This window comes from Balearica regulorum, chromosome 6, assembly GCF_011004875.1.
Source record: "Balearica regulorum gibbericeps isolate bBalReg1 chromosome 6, bBalReg1.pri, whole genome shotgun sequence".
Lineage (NCBI taxonomy): Eukaryota > Metazoa > Chordata > Aves > Gruiformes > Gruidae > Balearica > Balearica regulorum.
Genome location: NC_046189.1, coordinates 4,185,022 through 4,208,534, shown reverse-complemented (window position 1 = coordinate 4,208,534; position 23,513 = coordinate 4,185,022). Strand labels below are relative to the sequence as shown.

Here is a 23,513-nt window from a genome sequence, read left to right as displayed (position 1 = left end):
GGGGGGTTGGAACCAGATGGGCTTTGGGGTCCCTTCCAACCCAAACCATTCTATGCTTCTATGATTCTATGAACTGTTTGCCAGAGGGACCCACAGTTTGTTACAGCACGTCCAGGTGAGGGTGAAAGAGCGTTCTTTATACGTGGCGGCGATACTGCTGTGTGACAGTGGTTGAGCTGTGCTGCCTGGAGAAGGTTCCTGTAGGACAGGCTTGAGGCTAGTACAGTGCCAAGTCTGCGTCTGCCATCAGGTATTGCTGGTCCCTGTTGTCCAGAGATGCTCTTCTGCTTATAAACATCAGCAGCCATTTCCTTCCACCTCCTTGGCCCACCCCTCTCGGTTAGTTGTCTTCATGCTCTGACTTTCCACAGGTGCTTTCAGCTCTCAGTGCAGGTCTGTGAGCTCAGCGCCAGGGCTTTGCTCGCCTCAATTCCTGCAGCACAGGCTGCAAAGAGCTTGGCTGGTTGGGGGTAATTTCTTGCTTTCTGTTGTTTGTGTTTAGAAAAACCCTTCTGCAGTGCTAATCTGAATTCGTACCTAAGACTGAAGAGCTTAGACTTGGTCATCAGCAAATAAAAGCTCAGTAGGAAAGAGGAGAGGATGTTGCTTTCTTTGCTTTGGCTGGTTGGGTTGGCGTGGTTCGGTTCCTCGCACCTCTGGACCGGGACTTGAATAGGGACTGGGGAGGAGAGGCGGCAGGGAGCAGGGCAGTGATGCACCCCAGTAGCCATTAGCAAAGGCAGTGACGACCCGTGGTCCTCCTAACTTCTGTGTCCTGAGGACATACTGCTTTTCTGCTGGACTGAAGGAACCTGTCCTTTGGGGTGTAGGTGTGGACTAGGTGGGTCTCATTACAAAACATGGTCCCTCTTAGCAACGTGTGTAGGCATGCCCATATACCTTACCATTTCTTTTTGTACACAAGTTCTTGAAACTTAAAACCGTAAAAATCAGTTTCCTCATGGTAAGAACTCAAACAATGAGGCTAAAACCCCTTCAAAACAGTATGGAAAACACCACAGGCTGGCAGCCATACCTAACAAACGGAGTTTGAAATCTGCTCTGTCTGCGGTGGGTTCAGGATGTGTGTGAGCTAATCGGATGTATGATTTAACCTTATTCCTGCACAAAAGACATCAACTGCAAGTTAGATTTCATCTCCTAGGAAGATGGAAAGGCAACCAAAGCTCCCCTTAGGTATCCCAGAGCTCCTGCATCCTCATCACACGTATTCTGCACTGTGTGAGCAATATTATATTTTTAGTGCATGGAGGCTCCCCAGGTTTATTCTTTTCAGGTAAACGCTAGGATGTACGTATTCCACTTGTTTCTGAAATCATAATTGTCACAAGGAATTCAGTAAGTAGTTTTTAGGAGAAAAAAAAAAAATTAGATATGGACCAGTCCTGCAACTGATATAAACTGATATAAGTCATTTTACATCAACTGAGCCACGTTTTTGTCCCAGTTAAAAGTACTTTGTGCCAGTTAATGCTGGTAGGGAAGCTCATGTTGGGTAGAATAAATGGAGCAGCAGCTGATGAACTGAAAAGAAAAGTACGTTAAGTCCTGCGCAGGGATCTGTTGAGAGAAATGGGTCTGTGTGAAGCTGAGCGCACAAAGTTCTCCGTGACCTTTCAAAGCTCAGACCTTTTTCACTGCAGCCGGTTGAGAGTGTTTGAAGAAGATGGGAATACATTGGTCAGAAAATGCTGACTCACTGAAACGTCCCTGGGAAAAAGGCCAATTATAGCAAACTCGCTGTTTGTACATTAAAAAAGGTTGGGGGAAAAAAACCTTGAAATGAGCAGATGCCCCATTTTGCTGCTTTCAGAATGAACTGACTCCAATCTGGGAGGGTGAAGGGGGTGACATGGTTTTGCATGTAGATCTTTGTTTTATAACTCAGAACATTACAAATAGGGAAGACACAAATGAAGGGGCTTTTTACCCGATGAATTATTTCAGATGACCTGCTCTGATTTTTATTAAAACCAAAAAGTGCTTGTGACTTTAACTTTTCCTCCCCATTTGAGTGAGAGAGGAACAGCAGAAATAGCTCCGACTGCGATGGGAAACGTCCTTCCCACTCAGCTCTCACCCTCGCCTGGGTAAGTAATCAGGTCCAGGATGGGATTAAAATATTTGTATGGGGTTAGATGCCCTTGGGGCCACCACCTTCCGCACCTGGCTGGAGAGGGCTGCTGGCACCCAGCACTTCTTGGGAAACCCTCCACACCTTGCAGGATCAGCCCCGCAGTTTTTGCTATTTGCAAAACAGCACCTTGAGCGGCACTGTCTCTCTGATTGAAATGCACGGGAAACGTCAGGAGGCGCGGGTGGAAGAGTCCTCGTTCGATACTGCTTCGGTACTCCTGAGTCTCATTAGCTCAGGTCAGTGCATCTGCCTGGCTTCTGGCTTGGGAGCCGAAATACCAGCGTGCTTTCGTGCCGCCCCCTCCCAGCTCTCGCTGCATACAGAAAGGGCTACAAAAACCGGGGAGTAAATAATTCGCCCCTGTCAGCTCCTCGGGCTGCATCTGAGCAGAGGCTGAGGAACGTGCTGCAGCCGACACGCAGCATTTCGGTGCCGAGGCAGCTCAGTTTGCAAGTCAAAGTCTCTGATTTCATGAAGGCCGAGCCAATGTTGGGTGTTCCTTCCAGAAAAGCCTCATTCTCTGCTCTCTGACTCATCGCAGCCACCGCTGACGTCCAAGGGACTCCTTCCGCATGAGGATTATTCATCTGAACCGGGTCCGCAGCAGCATCCGATGCGTCATCCCTTATCTCCCAGCAAGCAGAGGCCGGCAGTGGCGCGGGCGGTGCGGGCGCTGGGCCCCTTCCCGACGGCACGGCAGTTCTGCAGACCTGCCTGCTGGGTTACGGATCAGGGCAGTGGCTGCCAGCTATTAATGAATTAATTTAGCTTGCTTTTGTTTGACACGCTGCGGTTGATGTGTGTGAGGCTCTGGTGCCCTCGCTGTGCTACAAGGAAAGCAGCGAGAGAGAATTTTTGGTTACTTTTCAAGCTGTGTCAAACAAAAAAGCAATGTATTACAGGAAATGTCAAACACTAGTTATTAAGGACTTGGAAAACTGTGATTAAAAATGGAAACCTGTCCACAATAGTAATAATTAGATATATTTGCTAAGTTTTGCACAGAAACCATGTTTCTTCTCGGCTACGTTCGTGCCTCCCCCAGAGAGCAAATACGCTGGGGCCCAGTTCCCAAGAGCGGTGTAAATTGTCCTGGCTGCCTCGCCCCAGGGGACACCCCCGTGCTTTTTCAGCAGCTGAGAATTTGCCCCCCCTTCTCTCATTTGTCCTAACAACTCGGTAATGAAGTTGTTACAAGCAAAAAACCAGCCAGGGCCGGTTACCGTGCCCGCGCAAGCCGGCCTCGTCCCCTCCGAGTCGGGGGATGCTGCTGCCGTGGCCCCGGCGAGGCGGCGCTGCCCCTCGGGATGGACGGCGAAGCTACAGCCAGCCGGGCTCCCGGGGTGCGTGGTTCAACTCGGCGCCCGGTGTGAACCTCCCAGAGCCCCTTCTTGAACTTGGACTTGAAGGACTTCCCTGCCCAAATGGTCGCTTGGGTTTCCCGAGTGGGACGACCAGTGAAATAAATGTGATTACTTTTCTTTATGGAACTTAGCCTATCTTATACCTATGGATCTGAAGGCTTGAGGAGCAGCGATGGAAGGGAAATGGCCTCAAAGGAAGGGATTGTAAGCCCCCAGCAACAAAACCGGGACTTTCCTCGCTCTGCGTTGCATGCAGTGGCGGTTTTTGCAGTTTGCATTGCCCCTTCTCCCCTGTTTTTCTCCATCTCTGGGAAAAGCTGCCGTGCTCTCCCTCCTTGGGTTCACATGTCAAACAAAAAGCTCCTCTCCTAACTGTGGGTTAAACAACGTGCTGTGGCTGTCGTGTAGCCAGGGACGGGATTAGAGGAGACCGACGGCTAATTGGGAGCAGCAGCAGCGACCGCATTTGGGAGGTTCACGTGGGCCGCTGTTTGGCTTCCAGAGAGGCTGGGTTTTCAAAGCCATGTATGAAAGCTGCTCCTTGTTGGAACAGGATTTGACAGGATTTGCTCAAGGTGCATCAAAGAAATCAGTGCGTTTTGTCCTCCCGACTGAGGATCGGGCTTTCTAGGCACGACCTGCCCTGGTACACAAAATGTTGGCACAGGGAAGTTGCAGTAAATCAGGTATTGCGTGTGCTGGTGGAATTCCAGTTCTGTGGCTAATGGACTCCTAGGTGGGGCCAAGCCAATGGTTCTCCATCGCTGTGTGTATTAACAGGTCAGCAATGGGGCTACGTAACATTAGCTTTCTGTTTACCACTAATCTGTTGGGAAAAAAAAATAAATAAAATCCCCCACATAAGCTCATTATGGCCAAAACTTTCCCAACTGGTAAGATCAAAGCAGCAGCGAGTCTGGCAGTGCTTGCAGGCACGGCAGCTTTTAACGTCCTTTTAGTGATGGCAACTTTTCATAAGGCGTTCGTGCTGTCTTTGTGGGGTCTGCTGCACCCCTGTCTTTCAGCGTTACCCCCACTGCCGTCAGGCTGGGAGGAGGGAACCTCCTGTCTGGAGGAGGGAGCCTTTCCCGCAGCATCGGGTGGGTGATCCTGACAAATGACCGCAGGCACCACGTCCCCGGGTGGCACCGATAACGCGTCCGGTACGCTGCAGTGTCTGGTCCTGCATTTCCCCCCCCCGCGGCTGCTGAGTTTCTACATTTCTCAGCTGAAATCAGCTGCCTCCATTGAAGATTTTGGCTATGCACCCCAGGAGGGGATCTCCGGGGCAGAGCAACACCCCACGCTGGGACATCGGCAGCCGCAAAGTCCCGTGCGTTACAGGTGACATTTTTCCCTCTTTTTGGTGCTCCTGATAATCAGTGCCCATTTATTTGTCCCCCTTGTGTCATCCTGCCCCTAAGGTTTCACAGAACCCATCCTGATTTTTCTCCCAAAATTTCCAGCTGAGAAATATCTTCACTAAAGACGACAGAGTTTATTCGCTGGGTTTGGCAATCCCTTCGAGGCCCAGAGAAGGAGGATGCAAAATAAGAGTCTGGGGGGGATAAATAGATGCTATTTGCTCTCGAAAGCATCCGCTGGAGGTTTACCCAGCCCTGGCCTGTGCTCTCTAGACGTATTTAGTCTCGCTGGCGGATGGCTCGCGATACGGTGCGTAACAGCCCCGTTCTGCAGCACGGGTGCTCGGCACATCGATAACCTGCCGCTTGTTAGCGAGCTGGGTCGGGCTGCCCAGCGGCAGAAGTCAGCTCCCAGCCAGCCAAGCGGGACTGGCCACGAGCGACGAAAAGCCCCCAGCCTCGTTTTATCGCTCGGCACCGTAATCAGTGGCTTTTAATTAAGGCAGAAGGCAGGGGTTGCGGAGGGCGCAGGAGGGGCAGGGGAGGAATGGGCCGTGGTGTGAATAAGATGCTGTGGGGAGGAGGAAGGGAGGGCGTGCGCAGCGAGAGCGCCTGGCGTGGCAGCACAAATTGGCTTTATTTAGACATCGGTGCCCCTCCTTTCCCCCTGCTTTCTTCCAGGGAGTACAAAAAGATCCAAAAATAAACCTCCTTGGGCCTACTGCAGGATCTCAGCTGCGGTAGGGAGGGGATCTGTCTTGAAAGCACTGGGTGATGGTGTCTTCAAAACAAACATTTCTCTGGCTTTCTAATGAGATTAAAGGCCTTAGTAAGACAGCGACACTGGTTATTACAGCCTTCTGGATGCTGACTTTCTCACTACGATCGCTGCAGAGGAATAAAGAGGGAAAAAATCTGGAGGGAAAAAAAAAAGGAAGGGGAAGGAACGCAAAGCCAAACTAATAGAGTAACTTCTGGCGCTGGCAGATTTTCATCTTCCAAGGTCAGCCCTGATTTCATTTGGAGAGTGCTTTGCTCTTTTTAGCAGTTTTGGCTATTGCAGCCATATGTACAAAGGACCATGTGGAAATCTGTTCCCAACTTTAGCAAGCATTAACATCGAGTTGCCCGGAGCCCACGCTTGGGCTTCTGCTCGTATCCCCGACGAGGCAGGGAATGTGTACGGCCCCGTGCGGAGAATTCAGCCAGGCGAGGTGTCCACAAACCCCTCGAGCTTCCCCAGGAGTTTCTGCCCTCCTTTATTTGTGGGGGTTTGGGCTGATCTGGATTTTGGGGTGCTTTTTTTATTCCCTCTTTTTTTCCCCCGCGTGTAGTTGTTGAGCTTTTGTTACATGCATTCAAAAGTACAAGAGCGTGTTTCATTTTCCAGATTAGAAAATGCTCAGAGGTATAATCAGGTCCTTCCACAGTATTTAATTATCCATAATTAAAGCCATCTACAGAAAGCACCGGATTTTCAAAGACTATTCTTCTGTTACATTGCTAATGAATTAAGTAATTAATTGGCATTGAAAAAATACAATAGGAAACATCAATCTTTTAAAGTAAAGCATTTTTTAGGCATTTTATAAAATCATTAACTTGTATCAGGTCAGTAGCTGTTCTAATGTCTAAATCCCCCTTCTGGCTTGAAGAAAATTTCTAAAGGACAAAATGAACGCAGGAGAAACAAGGCAGGGAGTACTTGCTGAAAAGCATGGAAACACTCCGAAATGGGGAATTTCGTTTGGCAGTCGTTGTCCATCACTTTGCCGCTCTGTCCCGCAGTTCCTTCCCTCTGCCAATAAGGTCTGAACCAATTTCCATCACATTTGAGAACACAGTTTCCAGCCTCAAACCTGTCATGTTCCTACAAATTGTGTTAAAATTAGTTGTCTGCTGTGTTTAGTTTTAATAACCCGCGTCCCCTCAAGCAGGGCACGGTCTCTGTGCCTCAGTTTCCCCTGTGCACTTCCCTGCCCCACGGGGATGCTACGGTGGTAACAGGCTCGTGGTTGTGAGCCACTCGGATACTGTGGCGTCACCGAGGCCAGAGAGTGAGTAATAGTCTTATCCAGTAATTAAGTACTAAAAACAGACCGGCAGAATGAGGGCTAACGAAGCATTTGGAAAATTTGGGGAAGAGGAATGCAAAACCACATATATCCACCATAAATTTTCCCCAGCCTTTCATCATTCCTAGCTGCTACCTTACAGCACAAAATAACTATCCTGTCCTGGCACATCAGCATAATACAACGTGGCGTCTGCTCGAGTATAAAAGCCCGCATAGATTGTGGTAATGCATTTTGTAGAGGCACCCAGAATTATTAGCAAAGGAAAGGACGATCCTTTTCCATTTGATGATTTCATTAAATGCAACTATTCACATGCAAAACCAGCACTACTCATTTTATTTTTATTAGCAACCTGACTCTTTGCACAGCACCGTCAGACAGCATTGTGCAAACGCCATGGATACCGTTAAATTCAGGTAGCATAATGGGCCCTCGGAAGAGCAAAATCTGGGGACAGAGCGTGGATTAAAGCTGCAGCTTCTGCAGCTGTTGGAGAAATCGGGGCAGGTCCCAGCAGAAGGTTTCGGAGCCTGTTTATTCCAGAAGCACCAACCTCTGCGTGTCTTGATCTGTCCGTCAGACCGAGGTGTGCCCGTCCTCGCAGCGGTTTGCTCTCCCCGTGAGTGCCCTCCAGGTCCATCCATCCTGCCCTGCCCCTGCCGCCGCCTCCTGTTCCATCAGGAGCTGCAGATTTCGGCACAGCAGTGCCCTGCCCTGTCTCTCCTTTCCAACAGCAAGCTGATCGGTTGCCTGTGGTGGGGTCAGAGGGGAGGTGTTTTCTCACATTTCTTCTTCCACGTCCCAGGCAGGTAATTAAATTCCCCAGACAAATTAAGAAACTAACGTTTCTGCCGTTGCGGTTATTCCCTTTCTCCGGGTAATCGGCCGTTTGTACAGATTGGCGTAGAAGTGGGAGCTCGGCCAGTGCAGCCTGACCTGGAGGTTGGGGTGGGATTATATTTAGCAAACTTACAAGGATTAAAAAAAAAAAAAGCCAAACCCAAAGGCCAATGCCTCTTGGCTCTGCTAAGCACCCTCCAGAAGAGTCCATCCTTGGACTGGAAAGGGAACCTTTGGTGTCTGGCTTAGACTTTTAGCTTTTGTACACGTACACGTTCATTAAATTCATCTTTCATTTGGGTCTTGCCCATCCATGACCAGTCATTTCTGTGTCCGTCGTTGCGGAGGCCAGGAGGGTGGGAACGGTGGTGAAGAAGCAGGAGATGGGCTTGTTGTGTCACACAAAGTGCGAAAATTGGGTTGTGCTCAAAACCGGCAGCAGAAAACCCAACTCAAACATGAGCCAGGAGTAGAAAGAAATGCTTTCAGCAGCAGCTCTCTTCTTACATGAAAAGTTTTTGCTTTGCCTTGAAGTTCCATTTCTAACACGATCCCACGTTCAAAACTTTTATCAGAAAAAGCTGTCGCCAGGTGGAAGAAAAAAATGGGACCGTGCCGATGCTCTCAAAGCGTCACATTTCATCTCACACCACTGGAAAGGCATAAAGGCATTTTTCTACCAGCTGACACGTTCCCACAGCCATCTGGATTGCGACGAAGCTCTGTTTTTCAGATGGGAGCTGAAGGTTTGTCCTGAGCGTGTGGTTTCCTGCAGCTGCAGAACCCCTCCTGCCCCTTGGTAAGGGGTTTGCGCACAGGTTTACTCGTACCAACGGGCAACCGTTGCGGCAACTAATCTGCATGGTGGCGCGAAGGTCATCGTGCATTAACCACTGTAGTGTCATTATCCAACGGTGTGTTGGGTTTTCAGTAGACTGCACATCTAAAGGCACAACTATAAATGTACAGTAATCCTGCGTGTCCCCCCCCCTTTCGATTTTTTCCCTCCTGTTTTATACAAAATTAGCACAGTCACAGTTTCCACTTCATTTATGACTGATATGAAAAAAACCCACCCCATAAAACATCATGCACAGCTGTAGTGACCAAGTTAGATTCAATTCTGGCTTTATATTGAGTTGACGTGCAGCCAGCTCTCTTCCATACATCATCTGTGATTGCAGTTAAGGATGAAATACTGTTTTAATTCTTACACCAAATGTGGGGGGGTTTTGCAAAGAAAAAAGACATAAAAATGTTAAAATGGGCCATAAAAATCATTAAATTTTCACACCGAGCACAACCAAGAGGTGAATAAGTTGGCTGAAAGCTCAAAACACTCCCAGAAAAAGTCCCGGTTGTTATTCTTTTGTTGTTAACCTTCGCCTTTGAATGGAGATACCCAGGCAGAGAGCAAAGACCGGGTGCTTCGGCTGTCGAGGGCTAGTTTGCCACTCGCTTCCCTAGAGAAGGGTTTCCCCTCCCATCTGCGGGGATGACGAGCTGGTGCTGCCTGCTGGAGCTGCTGCTCCCTGCCGGGGTCCCAGGACGGTGCCTTGGGACGTGCCCCAGTACCGCTGCAGTGGGCAGGATGGACATCCAGCCGAGTCGCCGGCCGATTTTCCCACTCTACATCCCAACTCCTTTCTTGGGTGACCTCGGAAATACCGGCTATAAGGGCACGGTCACCTGGATCGAGCCTGTCCCACGGCATGCGTTGTCCCATGGCTGCTCTTGGGACCCAAGCTGGCATGGTGAAGGCAGCAGAAATGCAACGGGATGGTTTTTATATATATATGTATATCTATCTATCTTCAGGTATATATTTCTTCACTTAAAGGTTCAGTCTCTGGAAGGTCCAACTTTTCCTCCCTTTGGCTGTTGATTTTACCGGTAACATTGTTAGCTAATGCAGTATTTTAATGGTAGTCTTATTAATTGATTTCTTTTAAATTAAGCTATTTTATACTGGCTCCAAAAAAAAAAAACCACCAAAAAACCCCTCCCACCCTTATTTGCCATGTTTGAACCATTAAAAGAATTAATGTACCTTCAGCACTGCTGGAGTTCATTTTGGGAAATATCTATTTAGACAAGTTTTTAAAAGCCTATTACTTACCTGAAAGGCTATAATGACCTAGGAGTAGCTTTCATCACCTGCAATTAAAATCTACCTATATTTTTTAAAAAAAATCTTTGATATTCTCCCAGAGCTTTATGCTGTCTGCAAAGAGGTTTTTTTTTTTTAAGAGCTAATCCTTTTTGTTTTGTCAGGTAAATGTTGAAACATGCATTTCTCACTTAATAGATGGTTATTGCTGTCTTTGAGGTGTTACTGTTTTCCTTCTTCGACCTGGAATGTACACTGTAAACACTGACTCAAAAAAAGCTGGTTTATATGCACAGTATCTGCCTGTGCAATGCTGAGCACCTTGCCTGTGCGGGGTTTTTTTTTCACCATAAGCTAAAATTTTCAGTGCTTATTAAGGTGTTTGCGCACGTAGATACTTTTAAAGTGAAGAGGAATTAGGTGCACAAATCCCATAGGTGACTTTTTGAAAATGCCAACCTACATTTTTTATTAAAAGAGGGGGAAACTTTGTATTTAAAGCTAGGTCTGTAGACTTGAGATTTGTTCTTCTGCTGTCTGAGAGCTGACCCTGAGTCACGCCGTGTGTTGGCACCTCCGTGACTTTGGTGGCACTGAAGTGGTTCGTCTCCAATCCTGCCCTCAATTCGGGTGTGTTATTCAATCAGCAGAGCGGGTAAATTATTATGAATTTGATATTAGCCATGAGTTAGCGCTGCAGCAATGCCTAACCCTGCTGGGTAACAGTCCATAACCCACCGCTGGATTAGAATCCCATAAAATGGGGAAACTGGGGGTGGAGGTTTTGCAGGGAGCTCAGAGTGCCCTCAGGTGTGCTCCCGGCTGTGGTTTCCGTGTACTTGGGATCAGAAGCAGAGAGGCTGGGTGCACAGGGCTGGGGGGATGAGGGAAATACCCTTGTTCTAAAGCAGTGGGCAACGTACCACTTGCCCTGTTTTCCTTAGCGTGCCAAATCAGGTCTATTAGATTATCAGCACTAGTCTCGGATTGTTAAAAACTGATTTAAAAGATTGGTTCTTACGGTTGAGACTCCCGGTAGTTTATTATCGTATCTGAATCCACAATATTCCTGCTGGAGGAAAAGTTCCACTCCTTTTGGGCTTCAACGCTGGGATTTGCCCGGTTTGGCATCCCCTCGTACCTGCCAGTGGCAGTGTTGGCCGTGGGTCGTTGGCACCGCTTGGGGCTGATCTGTTTTCTGCAGATGTCTGTGCTGGAGACGTGTTTTTCTCCACCACCTCCACGCTACCGTCCCCGCAGGCAGCCGTGCCAAATCTCGAATGCCGAGGTTCGGTGCCGCCCCGGCGCGGGCAGTGCTGTGTGGCAGAAAGCAAACGACGGCGCTGCCCGGGGACGGGCAGGTTGGGGGTGACCATCAGCCTTGGGCTTGGTCCCCCATCATCATGCTCATCCCATGAGCGCAGCGAGGGAAGAGGGGGACTGCGATTTTCGGCCAGTGCTTTTTTAACTGTCAAAGAACCGCTGTCTTTATTTAACTTGCTGAGTGATAATCTCAAGTCTGTCCGCACAGCTCAGATCTGTATCGGCGCTGGTAGACGTCACCGCTCCTAAACAGACTGCTTTTAAATTGCACCCATAGATCTTCCTTGCACCAAAACATTCCTGCTCCAGTATTTAGTGATGCCTGAAGTTATGTCTCCACATCAAATTAAGTAACTGTGTTATCAATAAGGAGGAGTAATGCGCTGTATTCCCTTCTGGATGTCTCCCTGTCCCTCATTTGTTTGCTGCTCCTGATTAAGACGGATAACGAGCTATCAGTAATTTTCTAACCGCGGTGCAAAGCAGCAAGGATTAAATCAGTCTGTGTCACTGGGAGCCAGGTCATAATTTAGGGAACTTGAGTGGGCCCCCTGCATTCATTAGTCTCCAAGGCAGCGGATGCTTGGGGTTGTCTGAGCAAAGTCCAGGTGGTGTGAGCATCTCTGCATGGGGACAGCCAGAAGATGCCATGGGGCCACCAGGAGATCCCTGTCCCGCTGGGTTGGCTGAGAGCTGCAGGTATATTTTATCTTACTTGTTCTGGTGGCTTCATCACTGGCAAAAGTCGGTGGAAAGGCTCCCATTGCCCCGAATTTAGCTTTTCAGCTTGGTCTTGCCTTTTTAGTGCACTCCTTTTAATGATGTAGGGCTTGCTTAGAACGAGCAACTTGGATTTAGATTGGAGAAGGATACAGCAGAGATATATACGTATTTTAATGAAGAGATTAAATAACTTTTAGGCATCTTCAGTCACCCAGCAATGTGAATTATGGCTGGAAAACTCTCTCATGTAAATAGGCAGTGCTCAAGAAGGGCTGCTGGCGGCATCTTGTGAGGAGCAAAATATGCAGGAACGATGGAAAAGAGCTGCAGATCAGCTTTGGAGGAGATTAAATTCTTTGGGGCAATGGTGTGCAAGATGATTGAAAAACTCATGCATGGCTGGGAGATACCACCAGTTGACTCCAGGGAGCTTTTAGCCAGCGCCAGAAGGATTTGTCCACAGATAAAAAACAAAGAGGCTCTCATTTTGCAACATTTTAGACAACAGGGTGAAACTGGGAGCATTTATTGGAGGTGCCATCTCTCCATGGGTGGCTGGACAAGGCAGCAAAGAGTGAATTTTCCACCTTGGGATCACCTCAAGGAGGTGGCGCTTGTTACCACGGCTAAGAGCCATCATCACGCAATACTCTGCCTAAAAGTGGAACCATCCCAGGCAGAAGGTGGCCTTGTCACAGAAGCATCACTTGGTCCATCGGTGCATGTACCCATGTTTGGGTTCCTTTCAGCAGAGAGGGCGGGAGTGACGTACCCACCTCGCCGGGAGCTCTTTGCACTGTCTGCACTGGTGAATGATGGCTGGAGCAGGCTGAGGTTTGGTGGGAAAGCTTATACCAACCTCCTGTCCTTCCAGGAAAATGCTGGCTGAAAGCAAATGAAGACCAAAAAAAATAGGCTGTGGGAAACGTATCTTTCAAACTTCCTTGGCTTTGCTTATATGTACACCCCCCACACACACACCCCGCCAGCCTGCTATGTACTTCAGGTCTATGCAGGGCTTTCTTTTGGGATTTTAAAATATCAACAACAACTGAAAAAAAAAAAAAAAGGAGCACACAGAGCAATTCCTGAGGTTTTGAATGGCAGAGGGGCCAGGGGGCTGCTGGGGCCACCGCTCGCCCTGTGCTCGCTCACAGCTCCTCCCCAAAGCTTTCCATGCCTGCCTTGGTTCTCATCCCTCAACCCGCAGCGATTTCATCCCGGCATCCACTTGCTTGTAGGCTTTTTGCAAAAAAAAAAAAAAAAAATGGTGCCGCTTTTATCTCCCCCCCCCCCGCCGTTCACCACCCACCCCGCCGTGAGACGGAGCCCCCTCGCCGGCCAGATGGAAATTCCACATTTCTGGCAGCCGCCGCGCTGGGTAGGGCTTCCTCATCCCCACAGGATGCGATTGCCATCCAACAGGTCTGCGGCGGCGCGGGAGGGGGATCGGCAGACGATGGCTTGTTTGTGCTGGTGACCAACGTTCACCTACCCACGCTGAAAACATTGACGTGCTCCAGCGCGCAGCGCTTCCAAGCTGAGACGTGCAGCCGGTTAGCGTTTGGGGTGGCAGATGGCTCTGCAAAGTGTTTTGCTTACGGCGGCGAGGACTGACACCTCCAGCATCCCCCGCGTGCCCGCTGTAGGGATTTTTAATTTGCGGAGCTGAGGCTGGTGCAGTTTGGTGAACTCGGCTCCCGGTCCCTCCCGAAGACACAGCAGCATCCAGATTTTTATTGCGGTGGTGGCCGAGGCATTGATGCAGCGTCCGTGTTTGGGTGCAGGCAGCTTAGGAGAGCTGGTCTGCTGCCAGAGGGGGTGAGCGGGCTGGAAAGGGGCCTTCAGAATTGTGCTGGTGATCTGGACTGGGGTACTGACCTGAAATGGTCCCATTTCCAGCCCCGCAGGAGCCTCTGTGCAGGTTGGGTGGTGATGGAGTTAGGGGTCCAGAGGGGTATTTTCGCCTGGTGTATGTGCCGGAACGTGCAGGATGAACGCATGTCCTCTAATCTGCAAAGAGCTATGTCCTTCATAGCCTGGAGGACAGGGACATCACCTCCAGCAGCAGGGAGGAGGCAGAGAAGCGATTACCAGCAGACCAGAGATCAGACCTGGGCATTCCCCCCACCCCACATGCCATGGTCGTGGCAGCCCCGTATCCGATGCACACTCAGGCTTCAGCCATGCTTTCAGCCAGGATCTTCGGCTTTGGCCTCTTTCTAACACAAAAAAAGCTCCAGGGTTGTTCTCTTTTGGTAGGGTTTTCATCCCTCCCTGCAGAGCGTTGCCAAATTTAATTTTCAGTAAGGCAAAGCTCAGCATCGGCAGCTGAGTTCTTTATGTCTCACCTCCGGCTTCACCCGCTGCCTTCTCCTCCCCCCAGGGAGAGGGGGGCAGGCAGTCTCAATACCAGGCAGTGAAAACGAGACTTCTTCCCTCCTCAACTCGTTAATTAAAGCCACAAATTGAGCTCTTTTCTTGCAATCTGAAGTGATCGCATAAATAGTGTTGAGAGAGCTAAATGAACATTTTGAAAAGATCCTGCAGGATCAGCAGAGAGGAGCCGTGTTAACCTCCAGGAACGGCGACCGTCATTAAAAACAAGATGTTGATTTTTCTTCCCCCCCGCCTCCGAGCGCAGAGTTCAGCCTGGACGTGGAAAAAAAAAGTCCCAAGGTGCAGGCAGCCAGCGATTTCTGCCTCCTGCCCCAGAGCCTGGGGATCACTTGTATTTCTGCTGTGTTTTGCCTCTTTCTCTGTCGGGGAGTTGTCCATAAGCATCCTTGTGATGGTTTCGGGGTGTAATCCTCACCTGGTCATTGCTTTATGAGTGGTTGTTTCAGCCGAGCGATGCTGGGAGCGCTGGACGCTGGCACTGGAGACTGCATGGCTTATGGCGTGGGGTGGTCATGAAGACTATGAAGCCTGCTTTGTGGAGGCATGCAAAGAAAAATCCACCTTCCCGCTGAGAAGACACTTGACCACGTTCACTAGAAATGGCTCCCCCTGTTCAACGCAGATTGCCGGCAGTAAAACACACCCTCTTGCGTTCGTGGTTGAGCTCCAAAAGCAAAGTCATTGAGACTCATTCAGCTGAATGAGCATCCACGGGGATGTTTGCAGGCTGTAGCCTTTCCTAACAGTCGGGAAACACCACTGCTTTCTGCTTATCCCTCGCAACGCTAATTGTGGGGCACATCACGCAGGAGCCTGAGGGACGGCTGGCTCACGGGAGCTGCTGTTTAGCAGCTATATCTGAACTGCTGGTGCGAGCTAGAGAAGCGTAGCCATCAGCACCTCTCTCCTTGCCCTCATCCACTGACTGAATAAGCTAAATTCTCTTGGCGTCGGCCTTAGTGTTTCCTAAAGGGATGGAGAGGGTCTTAAAAGAGTGGCGGGAGATGTAGGATTATCTTTGGAAAATATTTAACTGCGAGGACGATACCGCTCCTCGGACGTTGTACCATGAGACGCTCCAGCGAAGGCGATGAGCTTTGTCTGGGGCGAGATGCCATTCGGGGCGAATCTGAATATCACAGTTGGCCTGCAGTGATTTGCGCTTGCCGCGGCGCTTAACATTTTATTTCCTTTTATTGCTTCTTTGCACACACGAAGCTAAATTTGGAGCTGCTGTAAGCCACGGGCAAAGCTGTTGAGTTCAGTAAAACCCACCCGAGAAGCAACTGGGAGCAGCCTGCAGCCGGGCTGGTGTTCGGCACCGAGGAACGTGACCCTGTATGCTCATGGTGCTGGAGAGCATCAAATCCCCTGCGCCTGCCATTCCCCGCTGTAACTCAGCATCCTTGCGGGGTGCTGCTGAATTCAGGATGTTTTTCTCGGCGTGCCCGTAGTGCTGTGGTGGGGACCATGCAGAAGGTGCAGTTTGCTCGTGAGCCAGGATGGCGGCTCCTCTTGCGTTTGGGCTGTCAGTTTGTTCCAGCGCGATAGGGAGCGTCAGATCAGGAGGCTTCGGAGTTTCTTTAAGCACCACCGTGCCGCTGAGTCCGGAGAGGGCTTAGTCTCACACCCCTGGGTAGCACTGCATGACGCAGCAGGCGCGCATTAATGCCCGTGCGTGTCCCCTCCGTACCGGGGGTGCAGTTCAGCAGCACAACGTGGGTCGTCACCCAGGTATCTGGCCTTACGCGTACACTTGCAAAATTTGCTGTCGCTCTTCCCAAACAACAGACTATATATGATTTTTCTGCATCTCTCCTATCTAAACAGCATCTCAACATCCCTAATGTAGCTCCATAAAAATCTTCACAGTTGTTCTAGCAAACAGCCCCGAGTGCTGTGGGCCTTTATGAGTATTAATTATGCTAAGCAAAGCAAACCTCGCAATTATGTTGTCTGTGGGAGCAGGAAACTTCTCCCATCGGTCTCCCTGAGCAAAGCGAAAAGGGCGATTACGGTCCTGTTTTCAGTGCCATCGTGGCTCCAGATGCTTTTACAAAGACCAGGACGACAGCCCTTGCCCAAAGCAGCTTCTTGTTCCTACTGCTATTATCACAAATAACTTTCTTGATGTGCTTGACATGTCATCAAAGGTTTCTGAGCAGCGTCTTCCTTTGATTAATAATAAAAAAAAAAACAAACCCACCCCGTTGCTGTTCTGTCACATTCTTTGTGTTGTGGTTTTTTTGGGGTTTTTTTAACATCAATTTGGCAGATCCTGGTCACTGCCTGCTCCTCCGAGCGGCACAAAGCCACCGTGGGAAAAGCTCAGGACAGTCCCCGGCAGCGCGGGTTTGGGGCACCGAGCTTTTGAAACGTTGGGAGGTTTACCTAAGGGAGGAAAAAATAAATATTAGAGAACTTAGAGGAGTCTGGTTAGCTCTGCTGCAGATACGCTGCGGCATATTTTCAACTCAGTTTCAGCAGTGTCCCTCTCCGAGGGCATCTTTCTCATGCCCCAGCCACGGGTGTGACGCTTGCTGCTTCCCAGTTTGGACCAACAGGATCCACTTTTCCAGTATAAAGGTGGGAGAAGTTTAGTTGGGGAAAAAAAAGGGGCTGGATGACAGCGACTGTGCTGGAAAATTGGATTTCAGTGATTCCAGTCAGTGGGAATTTAAGTTGAATTAGCAGAAATGCAATGTGGAAATTTTGCCTTCCGTTAGAAATCACATTTCTGTGATTTCTGTTAGAAACACATTTCTGTAGGGGTGGGGATAGCAGGTGGGGGGGAAAGGATGCAAAAAGCCTCCATACAGCTTGCTGTGGTGGGCAAAAGAAAACATTGCACTGCGGCAACGCAGAGGTGGCTGTTGTGAGAGAGTGCTGGAATTAAAAAAAAAAAAAACAGTCCAGAGCTGTGGTAGTGTTGGCCTAAATTAAAAGTACTAAGGTCTGACAGAAGAGATGGATGTCCCGAAACGGCAGCAAAACATTTCATGGGAGGGCAGATGTCAGTAGAGCCCAAAGCCAGGTTTTCATGCATTTTGCTAAAAGCCAAGAAAAAGGAAAACAAACCCACTTGCTGGAATGTTCCCCTCGGTTCAGCCTCTATGCAGCTCCTTCCTTACGTGTGTGCAGGGGACGTTTAGCCCAGGGATGCTCGGTGCTGCATCAGCGAGGGCTGGTTTGGCCGTCCCCCGATGTGCCTCCCAGCCTTCGGTCCCCGGGATTTTTCCAAAATAGCTGTAATTTTTTCTCTTCCCCTCGCCCAGCCCCTTTGTGGGGGGGTGGCAGCATCCCAAGGATTTTCCGTTAGATGCGGAGGCGCTTGCCGGGTCCTTCCTGGCTCAATAGATGCCAGAGGGGCAGGTTATTAGTGTTTAATTGCTATTTTTGCAGAGCTGCCCTATGTCCTTGGCCGGGGCAGGGACGTTGTTCCTGCGGTGCTGTTCCCAAAACGCGTGATCCCCTCTCTGCCAGGGACCTCAAAGGCACGGGTGATGCTTTTAGTACATCCCTCTCCTCTTCAGCGTGGTGTCTGCTTTCTGCTTCGCGGCTCTGGGATAGGGACATTAATGAGGGGTGTTTAATGATTTATTTTTTTTTTCCAAATGACCCTCTTGGGGACACCTCAAGAGGGAGAAGGGACCTGGGGCTACCAGGAGGAGGAGGAGGGGCAGCTGTGGCTGCGATGGAGCACCCCTGGGATGGCCAGATAAGCAGGATGCAAGGGAAAATAAGCTTTTCCCCAGTTTGCAGTCCCCCATCAGGCAGTCCCAACTCGCTCTCGGCTGACCGTGTGTGACCGTGTGTCATCGTGCTCTGCCCCTGCGGCGTTTCAGCACGGGGACGCAGCCAAAACCCGATGAAGGGGGCACGGGGTCCCCAAACCCCGGCTGGGCAGTGAAGTTTGACCCACCCGCGAGTGAGAAACCACGCCGGCTCCCGTCGCCGCCGGCCTCCCGTGTGTTTCCAGCCGCGTGGAACAGGCTGGCAGTGCTATAAATCCGCCGTCGTTCGGCGCCCCGAGAAGGCTGTGTCTGGAGACGTGTGGGGGTGTCGAGGCAGTATTGGCTTCTCAAATGAGATGATTAACAGGCAGCCACAGGGCAACAAGAGAGAAAAACAATCTTCCCCTTTCCTTACCACCCTAACCTCCGGAGGAAGCGTTTTTGTTTAAATTTTAATGAAAAAGGGTTTTTGCTCTGGGAGTGTGGAGCAGGCTGTTGTGTGGTGTCCCTGACATCGGCAGGCAATCAGAGCATCCTATTAAAGAGGGACGGGCGCTTCCTTCAACTTTAAATACGGCCAGCTACAATTACTGTATTTTCATTGCATTTGAACCCTGGACATTTAACGGCAGCAAATGAGCCGACCTGATGGTGAAGCCCACGCTGGGTGTCGTAACGCGACAACACCCACCAGACTCAATGAAGCAGAGAATTAACATCTGCGACGAAGAGCAGAGGCAGCGGCGCAGCCAGCGCAGGGACCCAAAAGCCATGGGAAGAAGTGACAACTTCAGCAGGTTGAAGATACCGCAGTTGGGATCACAGCCTTTCCAACCGGGATCGTGTCTTCCGGAGAGACGCTGACTTTGGAAATCTTCAGCTTGTGACCAAAACGGGTCATGACTTTTTCAACCACATGGATGTAAAGGACAACACATACAGTGTATATATGTGTGCACACGTAGAGTTCGGCTTTTCTGTATCGCTGCCTGTCCTTGGCTGGTAACTCCTGGCTTTGAAGTTCTTCGCACTGTGGAGTGACCGAGGTTGGAGGGGACCTTTGGAGGTTGTCCAGCCCAAAGCCCAGCTCAAAGCAGACTTAAAACATCCCCTTGCCCAATGCACTGCTCCTCAACCGCCAGCAGACCAGCGTAGCCTCAGCTCTAGCTCAACAAGTGGTCTTGAATTTCCTTCCTGGAGCAAAAGCCTGCTTCTTCCCGGCGTCCTGACCACTTCACGTGCTGGCCGGGCAAAGGAGGAGGCACCATCCCCCTTGCATGGCGAGACACAGACCATCCCAACGTCAGAGCCTGCCTTCCCAGGTCCTGCCCGTGGGAGGAAGCCGCAGCCCTGGGGTACGCTCGGTCACCCCAAATTCTGGTACAGGAGCCATCAGAGCCACCTTTCTCAGGCCCTTCTGCTGTGGCTTCATTCAGACGGCGGTGAAAAGTTGCTGTGGAGCTGATCTGTATTTGAAGAGGCCTTTAATGAAGGGGAGGAGGTCACCTGAACACAAACACCATTCAGGCACCCACATCTGGTTAAGCCCAGCTCTGTCAAACTCGTGGTTCAGCTTAAACATAGGATCCTGAGGAGTATCTTAATAAAGTCAGGGCACTAATAAATCAGCGAGATGAAATGAGTAATTCTCCAAGACTGTAAAACGTGAGACCCTGGCACTGGGTTGGCTACAGCTCAGCCTGTTACCAGCCACGTAGGGACCCTGTTTTCCCTTTCAAGCAGTCGTAAGCCTTACTGTAAGCACTAAGGGCTTGCCTGTAATTTCCTGTCTGTATACACTCTCGTCTTTTGAACGCACCCCGTGCACGGGAGGCATAGATTCAAAGCAGTGGCCAGCCGAGGGGTGGCATTTTGGAGCAGCACTCCAGCCACTTTTCAAACGTCTTCACGCTTCCCTGCTGCCATGTATACGACCTCCCCGATTTTTTTTTTTTATTTTTTTTTTTCCCCGTGTGCTACTGGCTCTGACATTAATTCCCAGCACTGGCTGATGCAGGAGCGAGAGGGTTTGCAGAGGGCCAGCTGGGTGGTGGGTGCTCACTGGGCTTTTGTGAGGAGGAAAGGAAGATGCTCGCTGACTTGCTGCTCAGCTTTGACATTGCGTAATAAAGAAGCCCAAAAAATCACCAGTAATGAGCAGATTAAAGGAATCTCCCTTGAGAAAAACCAGATTTTTATCAGAAAGCTTATTTGGGAGGTGAATTATTTTTGTTACTTTGATGCTATAAATCATTTATGGTTGATTGATAGCCCCGAGCTGGGGGGGGGTCCCTGGGGTTACCGGGTGTTCGGGCACGGCTGCCGCGGTCCTGGGGGATGAAGCAGCTCTGGTCCCTGCAGCTCGACGCAGGCTCACCGGGCGAGAGCAGCAAAGGCTGGGCTGTGTCCTGATGCTTGTCCTCAAGGCCTTGTCCATCTTCCAGCCAAATTTTAGGAGAAAGCGATAGTAAATTAGCGGGCAACTGAGTAGAGAAAGCCGGGTGCAGCGATGTGGCATCCGATGCCATTTGTACTAGTGGGCCGGTAAAGAAACAGGAGAAGGAAATTTTCAAGACCTTTTTTTTTTTTTTTTCTTCCCCTTAGTGCTTGAGGGCAGCCAAAAAAAAAATATGAGACGAGCGCTGGGCGTGGGGCGAATGCTTGGCACCGAGGCGGGTGGGAGCATCGCCGCTGGTTTCGGCCAGAGCACGGCGAGGGGCTGGGGCTGAGCGCCCGCCTGCTCCCAGGCGCTTCTAGCACAGCTGCTACCCCCAATTCAAAACCAACCAACCAAAAAAGTGTTTATTTCTATTACTCCCGTGTGTTTTTGCAGGTCCCAACTGCTTTGCAGGAACCACGATAATTCCCGCCGGCATCGAAGTGAAGGTGGATGACTGCAACATCTGCCACTGCCACAACGGGGACTGGTGGAAGCCGGCGCAGTGCTCCAAGCGCGAGTGCCAGGGCAAGCAGGCTCTGTAGCGGCAAACCCCCCCCCCCCCCCCCCACCACCACCACCACCCCCCCGCCAGCGGCACCGCCGACCAAACGCCCCGCTGATGATGATGATGACGATGACGATGAGGAAGGATCAGCTTCGACGCTGCACACGCGTCCGACCTCCTGCCAGCTGCAACAGGGTCACCAGCAAAACCTGCGAGGGTTTCACGCAAGCAGAGATTTTTACTCGTGGGGAAGGGTCTCCCTCTCCCCCCTCTCCTGCTCTCCTCTCGCTTTACACACTATGTATCCGGTATCTAGGTATCTACTCTGCTTTTGTAATTATCAGTGCTTGATAGGGATGCGGTGGTCAGATTTGGGGAGGAACAAAAAGGAAAAAAAAACAAACAAAAAGAAATGGCCCAAGCAAGTTCTTGGACTGATGTCGTCTCTGAGACGCCGATCGATTCACCGCTCTCACTTTCTACAATGTGGATCACGGGGTTTTTCATATTTATTTATTTAAGGGGGTTTTTTTTGCTATTGTGGTTTTTTTGGTTTTTTTGGGTTTTTTTTTAAGCCTTTTCCTAAGCTGGGATCGTCGGGGCAATACAGCTATGAGTGAAGCGATGGATCATCTTTATCGTGTCTATGAGGGGGCGGGTAAGGCCAGGAGGGAGGTAGGCATTAAAAGGGGAGGAAGGGGTTTACAAAAAACCCCAATTGAAATGTAACCTGTATAAGGACCTAGATGCACAGGTATACAACCGGACACCCAAGACACAAGCTGTATCTGTGTTACACTTTCTCCACTGAGTGGGGACAATAAAGTTGAAGACACCTACACAGTCACCATGACCTTGATGGGAGTACGAGCCAACACCAGCTGCCTGGGCAGGCAGGGGCAGTGAGCCAAAAGCCTTGGAAAGGCACCAAAAAAAAAAAGAAAAAAAAAAAAGCAACGTCTTCCCTGGGTTGTCTCTGCATGATGCCTCGCTGGGGCGGCGGCGGGGGAGCAGAGGGAAGAGGGTCCCACCCGTGCCGTGGTTCCGCCGGCTCTTGGGGATGAGCAGGCGTTCTCCTGCCGTGCTCCGTCCCTGTTCTGCCGTCGCTGAGGCCGCTGTCGCTGGAGCCAAGGGCATCGTTGCATTCATTTCAGCGACAGCGGGACTCGGCCACGGAGAGTCCAAATGAAAATATCTGATCCCTCCCCTTTGCCCGCCGCCCTTGGGGAGGTTTCCCGGAACGTCCCATGGCTGTGCCAGCACCAAACGCTGCAGCGTGAGGGAGCTGCCCCGGCTCGCGCCCGGTCCCGGGAGCAGCCGAACTGCTGGGGATAAAGCAGTCAGGGTGCACGGGGGGGGGCTGGGGATGGGCACCTGCTCCCGGTGAAGGGTGTCCCCAGAAAGCGGCTACGTGCCTGCCTGCCGGGAGGAGAGGTCCCTGCCGTCCCTGCCAGCAGCCCCCGTCGCTGGGAGGAAGGGGCCCCTTCACGCTTTTGGGTACCTCCTGCTTTCTCAGGCTGCGGCCTCCAAGCGACGCTGTGAGAGAAAAGCCACCAATGTCATTTCCCTGCTCTGCCCTGCCCAGGTGAGCGCAGGAGCCTTCCCCATCACCGCCCGCGCCTGGGTTGCTGCTTTTTGGCCATTCGGGCGATGGCGCTTATTTTGTTCCGCCTTCGGTCCGGCACCCGCTCTTAACAGCGACGGCAGCAAATCCTCCTTACGGCATCCTCCGCCGAAGAGGGTCAGCACGGTCGGTCTCGGGTTATGCACACTGTTGCCTTTATATTTTTATTTCTTCCCCGTTTTTGCATTTTACCGAAGGGCGGGGGGGGTGGGCGGGGGGGTAGGACGAGCACTAGCACAGTGATTGCCGTATTTTGGCTGAGCATTGGCTTCCCGCGAGTTGAACTGGTACCATTAAAGAAGTCATTGCCACATTTCTTTGTAAGCTGTTGCCTGTCAATGACTATCCGGTTTCAAAAATTTCAAACAATAGCGTGCCTGAAACTAGTGAGAAAAGAAAAAAAAAAAACAACCAAACCTATTCTGTAAAAAATGGGGGGGCGGGGTCTAGAAACAATATTTGATGTGTAAAAGACTATATTATTAAAAAATTATTTTGTTAAATATAAAGTGTGTGAACCAGCAAAAAAAAAAAAAAAACCCACCCTAAAATTCTATATTTGTGGTGTATTTTACTCTGCTGATCTCCCCCGTCAAGCTCCCAACTCCCCATCGCATCCCTCGCTCCAGCCCCCGACTCCCTGCGGTGCCGTCGTGCAGCTGGGGTGGGAAGAGCGGGCTTGGAGCGAGCTGCGAAAGGCCTACGGGTGGGATGGGTTGCCCAGGGAGCTCCTCGGCAATAAATGAGGAAATCAGTAAATCCGTTTTGCTTTGTCACAAATTCCCTGCCAAACCGGGATTCCCTTCTGGGGAGCCGTCTTGGACCAACACAACTCCCAGGCTCCTGCTTT

General features: G+C 50.6%; 1 protein-coding gene across 2 annotated transcripts in view; it reads left to right on the top strand.

The window, feature by feature from the left end:
* The window catches only part of VWC2L (von Willebrand factor C domain containing 2 like), a 52,547-nt gene extending 31,095 nt beyond the window's left edge, over positions 1-21,452 (top strand). The window contains exon 4 of one of the 2 annotated variants that reach the window (XM_075755743.1): positions 20,928-21,452. In XM_075755743.1, coding sequence (XP_075611858.1) covers positions 20,928-21,076 — 149 coding nt within the window. In that variant the 3' untranslated portion in view covers positions 21,077-21,452. The remainder of the gene's footprint in view (positions 1-20,927) is intronic. The other variant, XM_075755744.1, reaches the window with a different exon arrangement.
* Positions 21,453-23,513: the final 2,061 nt, after the last annotated feature.